Source organism: Condylura cristata, unplaced genomic scaffold (assembly GCF_000260355.1).
Source record: "Condylura cristata isolate star-nosed mole 26May11 unplaced genomic scaffold, ConCri1.0 scaffold00022, whole genome shotgun sequence".
Lineage (NCBI taxonomy): Eukaryota > Metazoa > Chordata > Mammalia > Eulipotyphla > Talpidae > Condylura > Condylura cristata.
The window spans coordinates 1,689,807-1,710,785 of NW_004567123.1; the positions used below are offsets into that span (position 1 = coordinate 1,689,807).

Here is a 20,979-nt window from a genome sequence, read left to right on the forward strand (position 1 = left end):
AGAGAAGACTCTTAATGTGAAAGATTTTTAGTGGAACCAGAGTGCATAGAAAGTGAGAGAGAGAAGAAAGGATTTTCCTAACAAAACTCAGGAAATTACCAATCCTTTCATGGGCAAATGTCCATGAGACAGGCTTGGTCCAAAGTAGGGCAATGAGACTGACAGTTTGCAACAAGTCTAAGCTACTTACTACTAAGGAGCAGCATGCAAAGTGTTAGGCAGGTCCTAGAGATCTAGAACAGAAGAAATGATCAAAATTCAAAATACACTACACAATCCAACATGAGGCCAAGATAACGGCTACCAATGTCTCTGCCAAAGAGTAGGGGCGGCCCCCAGCCCCACCTGCATGCCTCTTTCAAGTATCTCTATGTATCTTTCCTCCACATGTCTCCTGCCATGTGTCTGCCCCCCTCCCATTTCCTTCTGTTACGGGGCAGCTCTGCTATGAAATGGGGTGCCTGACTGTGCGTCCTCACCTGTGCACTTAAAGAGACTTATAATAATATTCAACTGCAGGCACACACACAGAAAAATGTTAGTAAAGGGTTTAGTTACAAAAGTAAGGGAAAATGAGGAAATGAATATTTCAGGGGAAAAGAAAGGGTGATAAATTGGAAATGCACCCTACCAGTTCCACCAGCCTGGAATCCCGACAACGCACTGAGAGCTGGTGAAAGCCAAAAGCCAAGAGAAAGAGGAGGAGCCAGCCGAGAGCCAAATACCAAGAGAGTGCCAAGGCCCACACGTCTGTTTTCTACCAAACCTGCCTGCTTAACGCCACTCTCAGGTCCAGTACCCTCTCTTCAGTGAAGATGGGATTTGTAGTTCAATTGTAACAGGTACAGGTTTCACGGACTCCGCCCCCACTCGATGCTGGAACTCCAAATCCCATCAGTACCAAGAAGAAGCAAGCAGGGACGTGAGGGCGGAGCTGAGCAGCCAGGTTGGGATAAAACCGGACATCTGGGCTCTGGGGGGCTCTTGGCCTGGTGGTTCGCAGCTGATCGTTTTGGCGCTCAATCGGTTTTCAGCATACTGGTGGAGTCCACGTCAGCAGAACTGGTAGGACATCCTAGTTAACCTGTGTTTTTCTCCCTCTTTCCCTGGGTTATTCCTTTACCTTTCTCCTTATAAATAATAAATAAATCCATTATTTAACCTTTTGAGTGTGTCCATAATACGATTGAATCGTAAGCGCATGGGTGAAGACCCACAGACAGGAACCGAATTCACATTGGGGTGCCCTGTAACACTATGAGTCTTGATGGCTTTGGTTTAGAGTGGAGTTGGAATCCACAAAACCTGTGGGGTTTCCTCAAGTCATTCTTTCCCCCTTCATTTAGATATGCAACTTGCTCTTTCCAGCTACTCCCATTCAGGAAGTTTGGTTAATGGTATATTGGGACTTGTAATCCAAGGCACCTGTGTATAAGAGAGAATGGAGAAAATGGCACCCACTCAGTTCTCCTCCTTTCACAGAGATGTATTTGTGAGTGTGTCTACTTAAAAATAGTTCCCAAATTATTTTTGGTAACTTGAAACCTCAAAGTCACACTAAGCTAGTTTAATGATGAATATTCATTGATTATACTATTTAGATAGTTTCCAAATAAGCTAGAATACTGAAACATTAGTTATAAACTTACCTATTTGGGGCTTCTTATTATAAAGGGACTAAGAATATTTAGGTCTATCAATAAACATATCTTATACCACAACAAATGCTCTACTATGAGGAAAAATAAACTTATAGATATTTTAAAATATTTTTTATGAATCTACCCATCCACAAATACTATTTTAACAAGTAGTCTACAACTGCTTTCTTCTCAGCTTTACTTGAAATTAAGGACCAATTAAAACTCCTTAAAAATAATAGGGGCGGGCCCTCCCTGGTGGCGCAGCGGGTTAAAGCACAGCACTGAGAAGCCACTTCCCCATGAGTTCGATTCCCGCCAGCTCCAGAGGTGACCACATGGCAGGCAAACTTCTCCTGACCCGCCTGCTGCTCCCCTCAGCAGTGTACTTCATCGATCTGCCTGTTCTGTTCCCCGCTCTGTCTACTATGGTGAAGCCTCTTGCCGCCCCTGAGCCTCTGGCCTGTACCCCAGTTCTGTATGCACAAATAAATCTTTAAATAATAATAATAATAATAAGGGTCAAAGCACCGCATTATGAAGCTCTCTGAAGCCACTGCAGCACAAGTTCGATCCCCAGCCTGGGAGCTGACCCACATGACATGGCAGACCTCTTCTGACCCACCCGCTGCTCCCCCTCAACAGTATTCTGCTGTTTTGCTCTCCACTCTGTCTCTGGTGAATCCTCTCAACCACCACACCTCTGGCCTGCACCCCAGTTCTGTAAGCATAATTAAATAAATCTTACCAAAAAAAGTAATCCAATTAATTTTTTAAAGACAAGTAACCATATTTTTATAATGCCAACAGATGTGAATGGATACTTCTTCAATGAAGATAGATTGCCAATAAACACATTAAAAAATGCTTATCGCTGCTTAGTGAGATAAGCCAGAAAGAGAAAGAAAAATACCAGATGGTTTCACTCATAGCAGGAGTATAATGGACCAGGCGAGAAAATAACAAAAATAATGAACAACCATATACCAGAGACATTTTGTGGGGGTGGAGTGGGGAATGAGATCAAAAACAGGGGGGTGGGGGGAAAGGGAGGGAAATGCATGGGACTATGGTGGTGGCACATGGGTGATTTGGTGATGGGAAACCCGCGGGGATTACAATCGAGATGGAAAAAAGTGCAAAATGATATAAAAATAAACTTTTGTAATAATTAAAAATAAAAAAAAATGCTTATCGCTAACTATGAGAAAAATACAAGTCAAAATCAATATAAGATACTTTATGCTCACTAAATGCTTATAACAAGAAAGGAAGTATGTAATGGATTCAAATCCTCATTTTTAGCTGGTAAGGATATACAATGGTAGTTACCCAATAGTTTGGTAGTTACCCAAAAGCTTAATCATAGAACTATAGCTTTTAGCAATTTTACTTCATTTGGGTATTCAGTAGGAATTATGACCATACAAAAACTTATACATACATGATTTCACCAGGTTATTCATAATATCCAAAAAAATATGTGTATCAATTGATGAATGAATAAGCAATGTAATATATATGCACACAATGGAATATGGGCAATATAAGGTATGAAGCACTGATAGATGCTACAATGGATAAATCTTTAAATGTTATACTGTTTAGAAAATTTAGCAACAAAAAGACCACACTGTGTGATTCTATATTATAACAGCCAGAAGTAGAAAATTTGTGTGGGCAGAATGTAGACAAGTGGTTGCCTGGGATTGAGGAAGGAAAGTGGCAGGAGGGTATGAAATGGCCATCAATGGGTTAAAGGGTTTTTCTGAGGAATAATGAGGATATTCTGAATTAGATTGTGGGGATACTTGTACAATTTTATGAATTGTTTAAGAGCCACTGAATTGTGCACATTGATGGTTGAACTGTGTAGTCTGGGAATTATATGTGAAGAAGTTGTTAAAGAAATTTATCCCAAAGCTTCATTTTTTAAAAAAAAGATTTATTTATTTATGCATACAAGAACTGGGGTACAGGCCAAAGGTGCAGAATGGGGAGCTCCCCTCAGAATGGGGAGCAGAACAGGCAGATCGAAAAAGTACACTGCTGAGGGGAGCAGTGGGTGGGGCAGGAGAGGTCTGCACCATGTGGTCACTTCCGGGGCAGGCAGGGATCGAACTCATGCTCAAGTGGTTTTAGCTTCTTAGTGCTGTGCTTTAACCCGCTGCACTACCAGGGAGGGCCTGAGTGTGGTGTTTTTAAGGCAGCAATTGCCATAGTGTGGTCCTTGGACTGACATCAGGAACATTGCTGGCAACAGCAGTGAGCAATTTATTAGGAACTCAAGTTGTCAGGCCACATCCCAGCCCTGCTAAATCAGAAACTCTAGCATAGGATCCAGTAATCTGTGCTTAATAGTGATAGACTGCCTTCCAGATGGCACCCACAATCTCTATGGCCTAGTATTCATAATCACTTCTCCTTGAGAATGGACTAAACTTAATGATTAGTTTTTAAGGAAAAGTTTGTGACAGTGATGAGATGTCACTCCTAAACCTTGGCTTTTGAGTCTATAAGATGGTAGCTTCCATGTTGGGCATTTCTGGCCCCCTCTCTCCCAGATCACTAGCTGCTGTGATTTAAGGTCACTCAGACAGCCTACGGAGAGAAACACATGACAAGGAACCAAGACTTGCCAGCAACCATTTTAGCAGTTTTGGAAGCATTCCCCCACCAACCGACATCAGTCAAATCTTCATCTGTGACTGAGTTCTTGCTTGATTTCCCAAAGATATCTCATTCTAGGACCAGTCTATGTTCCTAACATAGACTGTTTCCATGGGATGCCTGGCCTATAGCTCAGCAGTTACATAACAACTGTAACAATAAGTGATTTTCAAAAGGACAAAGTGAAGTCTCATCATCAAGATGACTGCTTTGTGCAGGCCTCAGCCTATGGAGCTATCAGTTAGAAAGGCCTGGAGACGCACCTGCACCTGGGATTCTCTTTTCAAAACCAATGTTGTGCCTGGGACAAGCCTCTGGTTCTTATTATGATTGCAATTCCACCAGGAAACCCTAAAAGGGACAAATTTATTAGTCATAGGTTCTGGAGGGTACAGAGCACAACTAAGACCACACAGTCAGATAAGGGGGACAGAAGGTGGTGGGGTCAGAGGAGAGAGAGACTACAGCCTGGCATCTACTCTTATTGGGGTTGAGGGTGTGGAAGTAGGGTATAGTGGTTTCAATCTTTAATGGCGAATTTCAAACATAAGAGCGGTACTTAAAGCATAGGAAGTAAACGAAACATACAAACACAAGTGGCCAACCCAGACATCCACTTAAATCAACTATGGATATATAAGTGAGGAATTTTATGGAAGGGAAGGACACATCCTGGCTCCTTAAGTCATTGGGTGGCTGTCAATGAGTTCGATTTGGAGAACCCTTTTTGAAGTGTAAGCCTCAGCCATCCAAGTCCAAATCAGGCACTTCTGCCATGGCTTGTGCCATAATATCAGAATAAGAGGTCACCACCTCTAGTCCCTTGACATAAACAGTGACTTAGCAGAAATTAGAAATTCTGAAACTTAGAAGTGAGGCTGTAGCAGCCCATTGGAACTCGCTGAAGCACAAAATAAAAGAAAGAAATGTAAAGGAAAACTGCTTTAGTTGGTAAGAAAAATGCTTTCATTTATCCTGGCTACACCTCCCCTCAGCCAACACAGTGCCATACTAACAAGGAGCTCCTTGGCCTTCATTTTTTTCCATTGTGGAAGGGGAAGCCAAGAGGGCCATCCAAAATTCTAGGCGCTCTCTGGGATGCCCGCGTCTGCTCGGCTCATCAAGAACATTGGGAAAGTATTCTTGATACCTGGAGGCATCTAGGAACAACAACAACAAATGAATAATGAACAATGATGTGAAATATATATAAATTAAAAAAAATAAATGTATAGGCCTATTGACCCAACAATCCCACTGATGGGATTTTACCAGAAGGAAATACCAGCAAATGTGCTGGAAATCTCTTCAATTCTGTCCATTACAACCTTTTTCTTAATAATGAGAAGGGGCAATGTAGAGTCAACTAAACTTCCTGCCATGAGGAGCTATTTAAACAAAGTATTGCATTAAATTAAATCTGCTGTATTAAAAATAATAATAAAGGATGATGCTTTCAATAGGTAGTGTGCAGAGCTCAGCCATAGTCTTATGCTCCTAGAAGCAGCCTTACTCAGCCAGAGCCATTTTCAGTGGCTTCATCTAACTCAGCACCTCCCCACAATTAGTTCCCGACCACCTTCTGTGTGTGTGTGTGTGTGTGTGTGTGCCAACAACCTTAGTAATTTATGAATTTGGATATGTGGGATTTTGTCAACTTCCTTGTAAATTTTAAATTATTTTTATTTTACAACTTCCTTGTAAATTTCAAATTATGTTGACTAAAAGATTAAGGGGAAATGATCAGGGAAAAGGCAGAACAGTTCATGGCCTGAGTGACCCAGCCCTTCTCATCACACTTGCCAGCCAATCTGGACTCTTCAGCCACATCCAGTTGCTAGAAGTGTCTTGTGCCAAGTCAAAGAAAAAACAACAGACATAGACAAAAATGAGATGATGGCCTAACTGTTATTCATGTACATCAAAATGTGAGTGTCTGTTTTCTAATTTTATATAATATTTCACTGTGAAATATGTCAAAGTAGAAGTGACCTTATAGGAATGCAAATTACATGTATGTGGATGTGTCTTTAGAATCGAGGAGCAAATGTCTCCCTCCAAGAAATATCTCGCACACTCATCTCTGAATCCATTTCCTTGGGAAATGCACAGGTTTCTGCAAGAAACTTCCTTAGAATGCTTCTCCTGCCTGCAGTCTTCCTTTAGTGTCTCCCCCTTCCTGTCCTAACAGAGTTCAGGAGGGAGCATCTGGGAGGGATGTGTTCCAGACTCAGAGCAGAGAATTGGGGGCTGGTGTGCAGCCAAGAGGAGGCAGCTGTAAATAATGGGGAATGTGATCACAACATCTTGTTCAAGAGAAATTAGAAGAGATTTAAGTTTCCCTCTCACACTTGAGCAAAGTATTTTCTACCTTTGAATAATTTTGCTCCTTCACTAAATAATGTGCTTATGAGAGGGGTGGGGGTGGCTAGATCCTTCACTTGGCTTCCTGTCAGAAACATTAGATTTCAAAGGAACAAGCAATCTTAATTTGGGGAGTTTTAGGACATGAGAGCAGTGTCAAGTGTGAGAGACAGAAAAGTGAAAGATTCCAGGCAGGACAGACCACATACAGAACAATAGTCCTATCATTCAGGCACGTTTATCTGACTTTGGGTCTATTGATTTCAAAGAAGAAATTCCCAAGAGGGAATTAAACTCTAAATGATTATATAGGTTTTATTTTATGGCCACTATTCCCTTCAGATAGGACAGTACCAAGGTAAGCAAGCACATTTTATTTGCATGAACCACATTTTTTCCTAATTTCAGAAGTTACTTTTCTGTACCTTCTTAGCATTTTTAGTTGATTTAGATGATTTAAACATGGTTGGATGCATCCTATCTCAGTCTATAAAGCTAACACCCCACCCTAAGCAGAGCCCTTATTCCTTTCCTTCTTTCACAACTCTCCTTTCTTCCCCTCCTCCTGTTCCACTTGTTCTTGGCTCCCTGCTTTTCTTTTCTTTCTTTCCTATTAGAGACCCTAATTGGTACTAAAAATTAAGTAAGTTCTATATATTTAACTCAAAAACCTTTTCCAGGGTCTTGTAGGAAATTTCCATTCAAATGTAGAGAAGAAAAAGTCAGACCAAATTAATATTTGGCTCCACAGGAACCTGGCAGGTGATGAGAATATTCTAAGTCCAAGTCTTCACACTCAGAAAAGTGTTAAGAAATAGGACACAAAGATGATATTTTCTGTCCGTCATACTGGATTTCCACCATCGACATCATTAATGGGGCAATGGATAAGCTGTGTCTGTACTTGTAGTAGCAACACTTGAACTGAGCTGCTGTGACTGGGAAATTAAATTCTTCATTTATTTAACTTTAAGTTTTAAAAAATGGAGCAGTGTAAACACTTGTCACTGAACACAACTTTATTGTTTTGGTAAAACCACATTTTAATTTAACTGCTGAAAATTAAGAATATGAATCAAGATGAACTTGGTACTAAGGAATAATATCAATACATTTTATATTGATTACATGTTGGAATAGTAATATTTTACATCTATGTGGTTAAATAAAATATGGAATTAAAATGAATTTTCCTGTTTCTATTACTTATGATAACGTTGTTCAGGATCATTAGAAATCATGTGCATGACTAGTATTATATTTCTATTGACCAGCTCTGGTCAATGTGATGCTACACTTTAAGACACTCCAGCGTCTTAAACAGCAGGAAGTATGTGATAAGTTCATGAACCGTCCCCCATCAAGGACAGCTGTGAGAGCTCAGGGCTTCTTCATCAGGAATTCACACAGGGTGACTCACTGGAATCAGAGGCCACTAATCAGTCAAGTAGTCAGCAAGGTCATAGCTACCATTATTAAAACCTACACCAGAAGCTTTAATCAGCTCAATAATTGGTTTATTTTGTTGTTGTTTTAAAGATTTATTTTTTTTTATTTATGCAGACAAGAGTTCGCATATAGGCCAGAGGTGTAGGGAGTGAGAAGTTTCACTAGAGACAGAGTGGGGGGAAGAACAGCTAGATCTACTGAAATATACTGCTGAGGGGAGCAATAAGCCAGACAGGCAAAACAGGAGAGGTCTGCTGTGCCATGTGGGTCAGCTCCTGGCTAAGGATCAAACTCATGCTACAGTGGCTGCAGATAGCTTCATAGTACACCATCAGGGAGGCCCAATAATTGGTTTATTTTTGTTGGTGAAAATAATATAAAGACTTGGTTGGGAGAAAGTTGCACAGGCTCTGTTACCCTTATATAAATGAAGCTGGCCTGGGATCTCCTGACACTGTGGGCCAGTGTCCAAGGTGGGTCCTGTTAGTCCAGTGATACTCCACTTCAGGGAGGCCGCCAACCTTCTCCACAGACCTCTTCACTCTAGAGTTACCTCCTCAAGCAAACACCAGCTGGAGAAGGGAGAGTGAGGAGGAAAGAGAGACTGGCTGGTGCCTTCTTATGAACAAGATTGTGAATGTTTGGAAGACTTGATCTGAGTCTTATTTCCACAACTTGATGGTGAGGTTGGGAGCAGCAATAGATTGGCTATTCAGCTTTAATTGCCAACGGTTTCTGAGATAATTACCATAACTTCACCTTTATTAGCAGGTTATTTCACTCTCTTGCTTCTCAGGGCAATGGCAACCAGGTGATTCTAGTGTTAGTAAAGCCACATATGGGTTTTTTCTTTCGTTCCTTCCTGTCTTCTCAACCAATTTTTCATCTAATTTGATTTCTGTTTTCCATTCTCTGTCATGAACCATCTTTCCCTAACTTCTTCATCTCAGGTAATGGAATCATTCTTTTCCTTATTACCAAAATAAGCTTATTTTGACTCTGCCTTTGTTCTCTTTTTCTCATATTAAAACAATCTCCAAGATTACATAAGAAATCAAAACTTCCCCACAAAGAAAAGTGTAACATGGAGTGACTTCACTGGTGAATTACAGTATGCTTTTTTTTTTAAGATTTATTTATTTATGCATACAGAACTGGGGTACAAGCCAGAGGTGCAGGGGATTCACCAGAGACAGGGTGGGAAGCAGAACAGGTAGATTGACAAAGTACAATGTTGAGGGGAGCAGCGGGCGGGTCAGGAGAGATCTGCCACGCCATGTGTGATCATCTCCCTGGTGAGAATCGAACTCATGCTGAGAACTTTAGCTTTAGTGCTTTAACCCACTGCGCCACCAGGGAGGGCCCCGAATTACAGTAAACTTTTAAAGGAGAATTAACACCGACTAATCCAGTATGCTTCCAAGGGGGAACAGAAAAAATCTTGAAGAGAAGGAAACACTTTCAAACTAACATCTACTGCAGAATCCAAGCACACCCTGAGAACAGCCCCCCCTGGCCTCACACCCCAGGTGCTAGTGCCCCCAACACGGATGGTAAAAGAGGAAGGAACGCCAAGCCCTAGCATGTTTGTCTAGGCGCTGGGGTTTTATGCAGCCTTGAGTTAATTGAATGTTTTTGTTGTTGTTGTTACTTGGTTGTCTTTTTTTAATGCCAGAGTGAGCAAATATTGCTATGAATTCAGTTTTTCCAGAGCAATTTTGCAATCTCATGAGACCAGGAGTCATAGGCAGACACTGGGGAAGGACATCCGCAAACCAACAAAATGTTGCTGAATCCTTTCCATAAATGTTTTCAGTCCTCCCCTCCTTCAAAAAAGATATTAAATACAATCGGAATCCCAGAACCAGTCCTCAAAGGATTCAGTGTTGACAAGTGACCAGGCAAAGGGGCCTGCTCTAAGTCAATCCTACTTTGAAGAATATATTTCCTATTTTTTTTAATTACATAATCAAAATAAAGAGAGCTAAGTGGAATAGAGTAACAGATCAAATGAAGTCTCAAAGGAGTGCTAATTTACAGGCATGTGCACAAGGACTCCCTGACTATCTCCTCAGGTTTAGAGGTGCTGTCCTGTCCAATCGTCCACCCTGCTTCTCCCTGGGTGTCTGTGGTAGAGGAACTCCTACTACACGCAGGGTTTCCCTGGCCCCACCAAGCCCCTTGCCTAGTGTCCCAGCTCAAATCACTCAACTTCCTCTCTGCATTCAATGGGATGCAAATAGGATTATTTTATTTTTGTCAAAGAAATATTGACATGGATAAGATGCAAATGAGCTTAAAATGAAAAGCAGGGACCCTCCCTGGTGACGCAGCGGGTTAAAGCACAGCACTGAGAAGCTAAAGCCACTTCCGCATGAGTTCAATCCCTGCCCCAGAGGAGACCCACATGGCACAGCAAACCTCTCCAGACCTGCCTGCTGCTCCCCTCAGCAATGTACTTCATCAGTCAGCCTGTCCTGCTCCCCACTCTGTCTCTGGTAATTCTCTCACCACCCTGCACCTCTGACCTGTACCCCAGTTCTGTATGCATAAATTAAAAAAATCTTAAAAAATAAAATGAAAAACAATAGTGTCCTCTGATATCCCAGTCCCCAAAGTCTAGTTGCGACATTTGTCTAGGTCATAGGCTTCCATCACTATAATTCTACTATGTGTCTAATACTTGTTAATATTGGACAGCATCTGTCAGAGCCCTGATATGAAGGAAGATGGCTGACCCACAGAGGTATAAATTCTCACTCCCAGTATTTGGTATTTATATTACAATGTTGCTAGAGTTTTTGTTTAAACTTCAACAACAGTGTCTTGACACTGGAAAAGTTGACTCCAAGTCTAACTTCTCAGCCTGGATTCACATGCATAGTAGTGAGCCTTGACAATGATGCAAGCTTCACCAGAAAAGTGAATGTGCCTGGAAGTTTGACTGAACCTGTTTTGTGTCTCCCAAAAGGGGGTGTTATCGCCGCAATGAGTTCACTGTTTGCTCTTACCAAAATAAGTGTCAGTGTTGAGTATTTGCCATTGGTCTCCAAATAACACTAATTGAGGAAGTGGAAATTTGGCTGAGACCACGGAAACTGCTGAGGGAGACCCAAAAAGGTCTCTGAATGGAATTATTTCCAGGAGAAAGCAGCCGTTGTTCATGCCTGCTAACCGTGAAGGAAGGCAGAAAGGACACATTTGTCCAACTGGCCAAGTCTGAAGAGACTGCTAAAAAGGAGCAGTAGTAAACATTGTCCAAAACCGTCAAAATGAAAAAGGATGGAGAACACTGTGCACAGTGTGGGTAAAGTGTCTAAGGCAGAAAAACCCAAACAGCTTGTCCAGGAAGGGAGAGCACACCACAAAGCGCCAGTGTGAAGTAAAAAAGACTGGCTGGCATGAAAGGTTTGCAGGGCTCGGGAACCACTGTCTCTCTCCCATGCTCCGTGAGCTACCATGCAGGGGAACTTGTTCCCAATACAACTGGAAGATCCCAAGGCTGTCTAGACTTGAACTTGGGGGCAGGGACAGTGATCTATTAGCCAGTGGTTATATATGGTGGGGTGAGAGGCTCTGTGTTTTTGTCCAGGGAAACCATAATACAAAACCATGTTGCAGGGAGAGGGTTAAAGAAGTTTGAGCAGGGTTGGGGTTTACAGCTACTAGGTCAAAAGTAAGGTCTTAAACCCAGACTTCTCAAGTTTAGAGTTCAGTACTTTGAACCTGAAATTCAGGAGGATGAGTTTGTTTGTCAAAGCCTTTCAAAGAGCTGCCATTATACCTGAGTCTCCAGAATGGGTTTTCTCGAGCGCTGATCCCAATATTAATCCAACCAAAATCTCACCTCAAAGTGAACAAACAATGGCAGAGACTATGTCTGTGTCCACCCCATCCTGGGGAAACTGAAGGATGAGAAAACCATCCCCTGCTGGCCCAACCTGTGCCCAGGCCCCCGGGATCAGCCAGGCGGCACATACCTCAGCTCTTGTCACTGCCTGCCTCGGAGGATTGTTCGAGCCAAATTTCAGTGCTGGGGTTGCTCTTTCAACAAACCAGGAGTGTAATAAGCATCAAATAATCATTATTTTGAGCAACTAGTCCCACCAGGCCCCTGTCAAAGTCTGAATACATTAGCTTGTTTATTTTCCTAACAGCTCCTTGGGAGCAATACACAGTATTTCTAATTGTAATGTTGTGGGAACAGATGGTCACTTAAAGTTAAAAGGTGACTGAGGTAGGGGTGCTGGAGACCAGCTCCAGCACTTGGGGTGACAGAGGTTCCTGGTCAGTGAAGGTGAAGGAGGGACAGGGACACTCCTTCAGGTGTAAGCATCCTCTGCTGACAGTCTCAGCAGGTCTTTATTATTTTTATGTTAGCAAGCAGTGGGGTTACATCAGCATATGCATTGAGAAAATAACAACTATCACATTTCCCCAAGAAGTTTGAAGTCTGTGACCCCTTTAACCAAGATTATAACACTTATCATTTTTTAAGGGAAACACAGCTAACAAGCAAAATGTTATTATGATTATTCTTTTTTGCAGCTGAGCAATTTATTCATGATAAAGCAGACAGATGAATTTGTATAGTTATAACTAACATTTCTACTTATAATATAATAAAAAATTAGCAAAACAAAAGGAAAGCTTCTTTTATCTCTAGTTACTACAGATCCTTATTTTCATGAAAGCATCCTAAAAGATTAAAACAAGGCCAGGGCAGAAATGAAAAAGTTCACTGTACTCAGTTCTAACATTAAGAGAGATAGTAGAGTTGAAGGCCAAACAACAAAGGCTTAAGCTTTCTGGTTCCCAAAGTTTTTTCCTCCAGAACTTAATTTAGTGTACACATCTGGACAATAATGGAATGAGGGAGTTTGAATTATCGGTTTGGACAGGAAAAAATGGCTCTGGTTATTTTTACAATGTTATTAGTACTGTGTTACTTTGCTAGATTAACTTTACAGAAACAGCCAATTGTTTTTATTAAAACAGCCAATTATAAAATCAATTTTTACAATCAAGTGCATCCAAATGCAAAAATGGTTGCAATTACAGGAGTGGCCAAAACAGAACAAAGAGATCCAGGTGGAGCCAGCTTTGGGGTCCCTAAATTTTCAGGGGCACCCCCACATCGGACCATCGGACTTTGTCAGATGGTCTGAGATGTTTGGCAGGCGCCATAGGGGCTTCCCTGGTGGCACACAATGTTAAGACACAGCACTAACAAGCTATCTGCACCCACTGCAGCACAAGTTCAATCCCCGGCCAGGGAACTGACCCACATGGCACAGCACACCTCTCCTGTCTCATCCTCAGCAGTGTATTTCTGTAGATCTGCCTGTTCTGTTCCCCACTCTGTCTCTGGTGAATACTCCCACTGCCTCCCACCCCACACATCTCTGGCTTATCCCCCAGTTCTTGTATGCATAAACAAATACATAATCATTAAGAATTTTTTGGAAAAATTAGTATATACTTAGTCAACCATTCAAGACCATAAACTTTTCTCCTGCAGAAGTATTTTCCTGCAACAATTCATTCATTTGTTTATTGTTTCAAAAATAGTTTACATCATTTTTCATTTTTTGTGCAGTATTTGATTTCCCCCTCACCTATAATCCTGCCTCACAGCACCCATGATCCATCTCCATAGCTCCTTGTGCTCTTCCCTCCACTGTCTATTTATTCATTTTTTTCTTTAGCGGTACGAAGACTGAAAAATGACACCTTTAGCATATTAACTTAAGTTGTACTTAACTACAAATGCAAATACTAGCCATGGGGCCCAGGTAACAAGGGGTCTCCAGATGCTATGCACCTCACTCAGCTGTATGTTCTTCTCCACACCACCTCCTCTCCTCTCTCCCAGCCCTGAAAACATCATTGTACTTTCTCCTCTTGTGCCTCATTGACAATTTGGGGATTCCATATAAAATATAAATATGCAATATTTGTTTTTCTGTGTCCAGCTGATTCCCTCTGGAGTAACGCCCGTCTGGTACATCTATGCTGATGGTGAAGTAGATCTCCCTGTTCACCATGGCAAAGGATTTGCCCCAGACGCCACCTCCTTAGGTAGAGTTGCATGGTCACCTGTTGTTCACAGGTGATCCATTGAATTTTCTATTCAGTGCAGATAACACATCCACTCTGGATGTCTTGCCAAGACTGACTTCTTGTCTGGCTGCAATGATGGAAGAGTAGTCCCAGAAACTCGACTGGAAAGAAAAATTACTAGGACACAGGAGGAAGAAGCACAGGGAGACTTCCTCCCCGAAATGAGGCGGCAGGGATTAGCTGACAGCTAGGGTGCAGAGGGTCTCCAGGTGAGGGGCATCTGGAGCTGAGGCCCAGCCAGGGTGAGAGTTCCTGCCACAGGCAGGCGCCAGACTGGGGACATCCGCTAGGGCAGGCTCTGGGGCTCCCAATGCCGGCTCTTCTTCTGCGAGCACATCCTGCTTTCTGAGCCTGGGGACCAGGAACCCTCCTTGTTCTTCATGCCAGGCACATGTTCTGACCCTCCCCTGAGGAGGGCCCAGAAACCATCCTCCAGTCCCAGCCCCTTGCTCTTACACTTGAGTGACTTACAACAGGGTAATCTCCAGGAAAGGGGCCCCTGCCCCACCCCCAGGAATGGTGGAGCTGAGCTGAGAAGGAAGGAAGGAGACCCGGAAGAGGACCTGGAGGAGGCCCACAGAGGAGAAATGTGTGCAGAAGCTGTGCTTGCTTCTTTGACTGGGATTTGTGTGAGAGGCCAGGGAACATGGAGGGAAACATTTGAGACAGACATGGGCAAGAGGCCTGAGGGAAGACTGATGATGGAGCCTTGATCTTCATTTGATTTTGTTCCTTTCCTTCCAGACGTGTCTGGCACCTTCTGTCTCTTTTCAGTGGGTCCTCACCAGAAGGTGCCTGAGACTGTGGCAAGCATTAGGGCCTCAGCAGCCCTGCTTTGGGCCAACCCTGTTTGGCTCACCAGGGGATGAATAACTTTGGGTGTTTCGTGTGGAATCTACTTTCCCTATTCATTCCCTACTCTTTATTATTGCATGGTAATTGGATTTCAGTTATTTTCTATCAAGGATCATACAGTTTAAAGTATGTTTTTTCTTGATGTGGCCATAGCAGAACATATTTAGAGCAAGCATGTTTGGGGACCCCCAAACCCTGTTCTGTAACATTACCAGTTGTGAACTGGCTGCATCCACCACCAGGAACATGATCTGAACTCGCTACTCAGAGTGTGGTCAAGAAACCAGAAATTTTATCAGCACCTGGGAGCTGCTTAAAATGCAGAAATATAGGGCCCCAAATGCCAGGGGAGGGAAAGGACCTGGGCACATGGGTATCCACAGAGCTGAAATCTTGTCTGGAAAGAACATGTTCCTAGTCCTCCCAAAGCCCCACCTGCTGCTACAGCTGCAGACTGTGATCGTGTCCTCTCTACAAGCCTGTGCACATAGGAAATTGTGTCCCCAGAGCCATGACCCACTGTGGCCACCAGGGGGCGCCATGTCACCCTACTGTCACAGCAAGGCCTCCCAGGGACTCCTGAGGTTCAGTCTCTTTCTCTGCTCCTGCCTCCCTTCACTCTGCCCCTGGGTTCTACTGACACATTCCTCCAAGGGAAGCTCACAAGCCCGCAGTGTGTGACTGCCAGGTTCCTGTACTCACCTTCGAGGGAGGGCCTTGGCACGAGCCTGCCAGCCCCCCGGCTGAGCACAGGGCTGACAGTCCATAGCTGAGAGCCCTGCCAAGGAAGCCCTGGTCCACCCACAGGCCTGGGTGAGCCTGCAGCACCAGGGGGCTACTCTGTCAGGACTCAGTGGGGGCTGAGAGCCAGAGGGACAAGGAAACAGCTGGACACGTTGAGACCTTGCGCCCCGCCACCTCCTTCTTAGGGTGAGTCCGCATTAGCAGGGGCAGCTTTGCCTGCTGTCACCCACAACGACAGCTCATCCTTTTTGACTGTGTCCCCAGGTTCTGTCTGCCCTCAGCCTCCTGTTGTGTCCTGGAGTCACCCTCCCCTCCCCCTGTTCCACGTGCCCCCAAGTCCCAGTGTCTGATTCTGGGATGTCCAGAGGAAGCTCCCCTCTCCCCAAGGAGGCTCTGCAGGGAGCGCTGGTGCTGCACTGGCTAGAGGGGCCCCACCTCCATGGCTGGCCCTGCCCACCCCATTTCAGCCTGTTCTTGTGCTGACAGGGGACACTTGAGCAGCTCTGGCTGGAGGAGGCAGGGTCACTTGTGGGAGGGACAGGGCGCAGCAGCAGGAAGGAGCCTGGGGAGAGGCTGTCCTGCAACAGGTGATTGGGCAGCGCCCAGGGAGCCGGCAGGGTGGGAGCCTGGGCTGGGAAGTCGGAGGCCGGGGGTGCCAGGTGCTGCAGCCATGTCGTGCCAGCCCCGGGGGTGGGCACTGCCCTGGGTGGTGCTCCTGCTTCTCATGGGTCCCCAGCTTCTGGTGACTCAGGGCCTGAGGATCCAAGAAGACAAAGACAGAGATGGCAGAGTCCTCTTGAACCAGGACTTCCCTGCCACAGTGGAGTACGCCTTGCACATGTTCAACATCCAGAGCGAGGACACGAATGCCTACAGGCTGGAGCGCATCCTGAATTCCTGGACTGAGCAGGTAGGGGACCGCATCAGCTCAGGAGCCTCGATGGGTGTCAGTGAGGGTTCCGTTGGACATGGTAGCTATTCGAAGACCATAAAACAATTTTTATCAAAAAATCACATGGAAAGTTTTAACGCTTTTTCATCTCACATGAACGGTATGTTTAGCTATCATTACTTTTATAAAAGTCAATAAAGACAATTTAAAATAAGTGATACTGTAATATCAGGTCTTCAGGCCAAGTCTCCCAGCCAAAACAGATCCCAGGCTGTAGCGGCAGTGCTGAGTCCCGGCCACTAGGCCAGCACGGGCCGGTGTCTCATGAAGCTGCTGCAGGAACTTCGCAGATGCTCAGGCAAGCAGGGGAGAAGGCAAACTGGGCTAGAGGAAAAAAAAGGTTTATTGAGGAGAAAAGGAACAGAAATAAAGTGGGATTCCCAGGCTGGTGGAACCAGAACAGAGAGGGGCAAGAGAACACAAGTGGAGTCATGCCTCAGGGAATATAGACCTTCTGGCCTTAATTATTCAAAAGCCCCATCAGTCTCTCTGTGACTGGTTAGTTCTCATGGTCTCACTCACTGCCTTCATGTCTCTGTGCCCTGAACTAAGTCTCTGTGTCCCAGCCTTATCTTAGAGTGCTTTTTCTTTATCAGCCTTGTTCCAGAAGGTGCTGTTGCCCCTAGTCCAGGGGTGTTTAATTTGACCCCTTTAGAATTTGTTACTCTTATCTCTGGAGCCTCCCTTAACTCTTAAAGTCCCTGAAGCTGCTAAATTATCTCTAACTTGCCTTGGAATTCATTAGGTCCATTAGAGGCGAGATCTGGCAAAGGAAAGGAGCCAGTCAAAAGCATTGGAAATGATAGAAGAATGAACTTTTCCAGAAAACAAGATACAAGAAATTAGGAATTATTAAGAAAAAGCCGGAGAGAGGGGCCAGTAGCAGAGGATGGGGTTCATGCTCTTCAGTTGAAAACTGCTAGCTGGCAGGCCTCTTCCCTGATCCCTCACATACTGGGGACTCCTCCTGTGTCCCCACCAAGGACACTGATGATATTTAGACTCTCCCCAGACCATGGCTTCTCATCCAGAATGTTCTCCTTGCAATGGCATCCACAGAGGATTCAGCATGAGTCCATTTCCACCAGGCTGCTACATGGGTGATGGGAGCACCCTCCTCAAGGAGTACATCTGCTCTGTGTGTGTGAGAGGGCATGAGAAGGTGTGTGAGTGGGTATGAGAAGGTGTGTGTGAGGGTGTGAGAGGGTGTGTGAGCGGGTGTGTGAGGGTGTGAGAGGGTATGAGAAGGTGTGAGAGGGTATGAGAAGGTGTGTGAGGGTGTGACAGGGTGTGACAGGGTGTGACAGGGTGTGACAGGGTGTGAGAAGGTGTGTGTGTGAGGGTGTGAGAGAGTGTGAGAGGGTATGAGAAGGTGTGAGAGGGTGTGAGAGGGTATGAGAAGGTGTGTGTGAGGGTATGTGAGGATGTGAGAAGGTGTGAGAGGGTGTGAGAGGGTGTGCGGGTAAACTTGCATGTATCACTGTGTTGGCACAGTGGGGGGTTATGTTGGTTATGTTGGGGGAGGGCGGGAGCCTCAGGAACATTCTATCTCTCACTTGGGGCCTTGGGCAGAGCTGGAGGGGGGAAGGACCTCTCCCCCAAGGAGCTCAGATCTGGGGTGTGGGAGTCTGTCCACTGTTCCTGCTGCCCGTGCTCTCAGCCTGACCTCGCACTCGGGTGCTGTAGGTCTGCTCAGAGGCAGACCTGTGTGTGCTGGGGGATGATGGGGTGCACTGGGGCACATGCAAAGGAAGAAGGAGATTGGAAAGGAGACAAGCAATGCAAATTCATGGGCAAATAGTTTCCTGAGGCCACTGTGCCTGCTCGTGTGAGTGTGTCTGTGTCTTGTGAGTGTCTCTGTGAGTGTCTACATGTGTCTGTGTTTGCACGTACTGCCGACTGTGTGACATTTCCTGTAACAAGTTGGGAAGGGACATCATGGGGACATGGGGCTGCAGGAGGGGTGACAGTCATGGTGTGGGAGTTGGCCCCCATCCACCCCAGTGTACCCCCAAGCCCACCCGCCTCTGTGCTCTGGACACCCCAAGCCTGGGTTATCCCCACGGGCTGAGCAGGCCCTCCCTGCACTGCACACTCTTCTGGAGCAGCACTTAGGGGGCAAGGGGGTCCCACTTTTTCTCTCTGTGTTCCCAGATTGTGGGGATGATCGCATTCTCCATGGAGCTGCTGCTTCGCAGAACCAGGTGTGAGAAATGGGAAGAGGACATTGACAACTGCCCCTTCCAGTCAGGTCCACAGCTGAACAATGTAAGACACGTCAGCTTGCCAGGGACGCAGCAGCGGAAGCGTCATGGCGGGCAGTGGTGTGGGGCAGAGTCAGGGCCAGGCTGGGCCCCTGGGGCAGGGGCAGAGACCTGCTAGGCCCATGCTAGGCTGCAGGAAGGCACAGCAGGCAGGCAGTGTCAAGGGCTCCCTGCAGGCCCGGGTCCAGTCTGAGATCCTGTTCTGCACACTCACTCCTTTCTGGTGCCTAATCCCTGAGGTTTCTGAATGCATGGGCTCCTGTGTCCTGGGGTACTCTCCCCGTTCTGGATTCCCCTCCTTGCCTTTGTCACCCACTTTCCAGCCTCCAGAGCAGAGCACATGAAAACCTACTACTGTAGCTTTGTCCGAGTGGCCCCTTCTCCGTTTCTCTGGCTCTCACCCCAAGCAAGTGGTGACCCGGCCCTCCACCCAGGACCTGTCCAGGGACTCGCTGAGCTGCGACTATTGCTTTGGGGGGTAAATGGTGGTTTCTCTCATTCCTGGGCCCCTTTGAGAAAGCCACGCTGGGAAGGAGCTGCTGGCTGATGTCCAGACATGGATAAGTCTGTGTTAGTTTTGAGGCAAGGGACTATAGGGGATGGGGAGAATGTCAGGAGAGAGAGACCTGTTTCAGAAAATACAGGACTCAGACCAGCTGCTCCCCCCAAGAAGCAAGGTGGGGTTGGAGCCTCCATTAGCACTGGAGCCCAACCCCAAGGCCCTTTCTGTGAACTAACACTCACCCTGTGCTTGTTCCCTCAGACATACAACTGCTTCTTCACCATCGGCACTCACCCCTGGGAAACATATTTTGAACTCCTGAACAAGACCTGCTTGGAGGGCTTCCATTGAGTTCAGCATCCCTTCGCAGCCTCTTCAGAACACCAGCCTTCCTGCAGGCAGCGGCAGTGCTGAGCAGCAGCAGGCTCCGTGGCTCCTCTCTCAGCAGACGGCTGGGTCTCACAAGTCCTCACGCAGGAATTCCTCCTGCGCACCCTCATCCTGTAGAGAGATCATTAAACATCAGCATGTCAAGACGCTCGCGTGATGCTTCCAGAGGGAGGGCTGTGCACTGATGGGTCACCCCAGAGGACAGCCTGAGTCCCCAGGCTGGGGTCCTCCTCCCAGGGACCTTCTGGGCTGTTCCAGGGACACATCCCACGAGCTCAGCTGTCTGACCGCTGTGTCCAGGCTCCTGAGCGCTGACCTCTATCTAGAGGTGCCTGTCAGGGAGCCCAGAGAACAGATGTACCCAGACAGGGCCATATCCCCTCCGGGACACAAGTGGCCCCTGTCTGGGAGAATTTGCCCACATATTCCCTGTGACAGCAGCTTGGAGGAGGGAAGAGGGTCTCCATTCAGAGGACACCCAGCCTCCAGAGGCAGCATCTCCTGGAGCCTCTTAGAAGTGTTCAGTCTCAAGACCCCCAACTTTACACAAGGAGTCTGCATTTCACAGATTCCCCGGGACCAGGGGGCGCTCCAGCGGCTCTAATGCACCTCTGTGCAGACCCTGCCCGAACCCATCAGAAGGGCGCCCAGGGCCTTCTCTGTAGTTAGGTGGAGAGTGATGGCGCTGGTGGACAATTGGTCTCGTTCTCATCAGCCCAATATGTCACAGCAGAAAAGTACCACAAAAGGAAGCACACAGATAAATGATTGTTTCCCAATAAGCAGCACTGGCCTGGATTTGGCCTATATATTATAGTTGTCCCCAACACTGACACATTACCAGGGCCCCATGTGGGGTGAGTCGTTTGTCACAAGGACAACCCCACAGACCACTGGGATGCCAAGAACTATATAATTTAACTCTTATTTTCATGATCATTAGATTGCTATTTTAAAATTCAACATTCTTGTAGGGTAGAGGGATTTGCCAAAGCCTCATGGAGTATCCTGCGACCTGCATCGTTT

At 45.8% G+C, this 20,979-nt stretch overlaps 1 protein-coding gene across 1 annotated transcript; it reads left to right on the top strand.

The window, feature by feature from the left end:
- Window positions 1–16,515: 16,515 nt before the first annotated feature.
- On the top strand, window positions 16,516–19,914 carry LOC101629925 (cystatin-9-like). The gene is made up of 3 exons (XM_004686919.1): window positions 16,516–16,755; window positions 18,952–19,065; window positions 19,825–19,914. Exons 1-3 carry the CDS (start codon window positions 16,516–16,518, stop codon window positions 19,912–19,914), a joined length of 444 nt encoding a protein of 147 aa, XP_004686976.1.
- Window positions 19,915–20,979: the final 1,065 nt, after the last annotated feature.

Bases quoted from the DNA above. Each gene is read 5' to 3' on its own strand.
- LOC101629925 (XM_004686919.1), top strand. From the start codon at position 16,516: ATGTCGTGCCAGCCCCGGGGGTGGGCACTGCCCTGGGTGGTGCTCCTG. The intron at 16,756-18,951 runs GTAGGGGACCGC...CTGTGTTCCCAG, and splicing joins TGAATTCCTGGACTGAGCAG to ATTGTGGGGATGATCGCATT. The intron at 19,066-19,824 runs GTAAGACACGTC...TTGTTCCCTCAG, and splicing joins CAGGTCCACAGCTGAACAAT to ACATACAACTGCTTCTTCAC.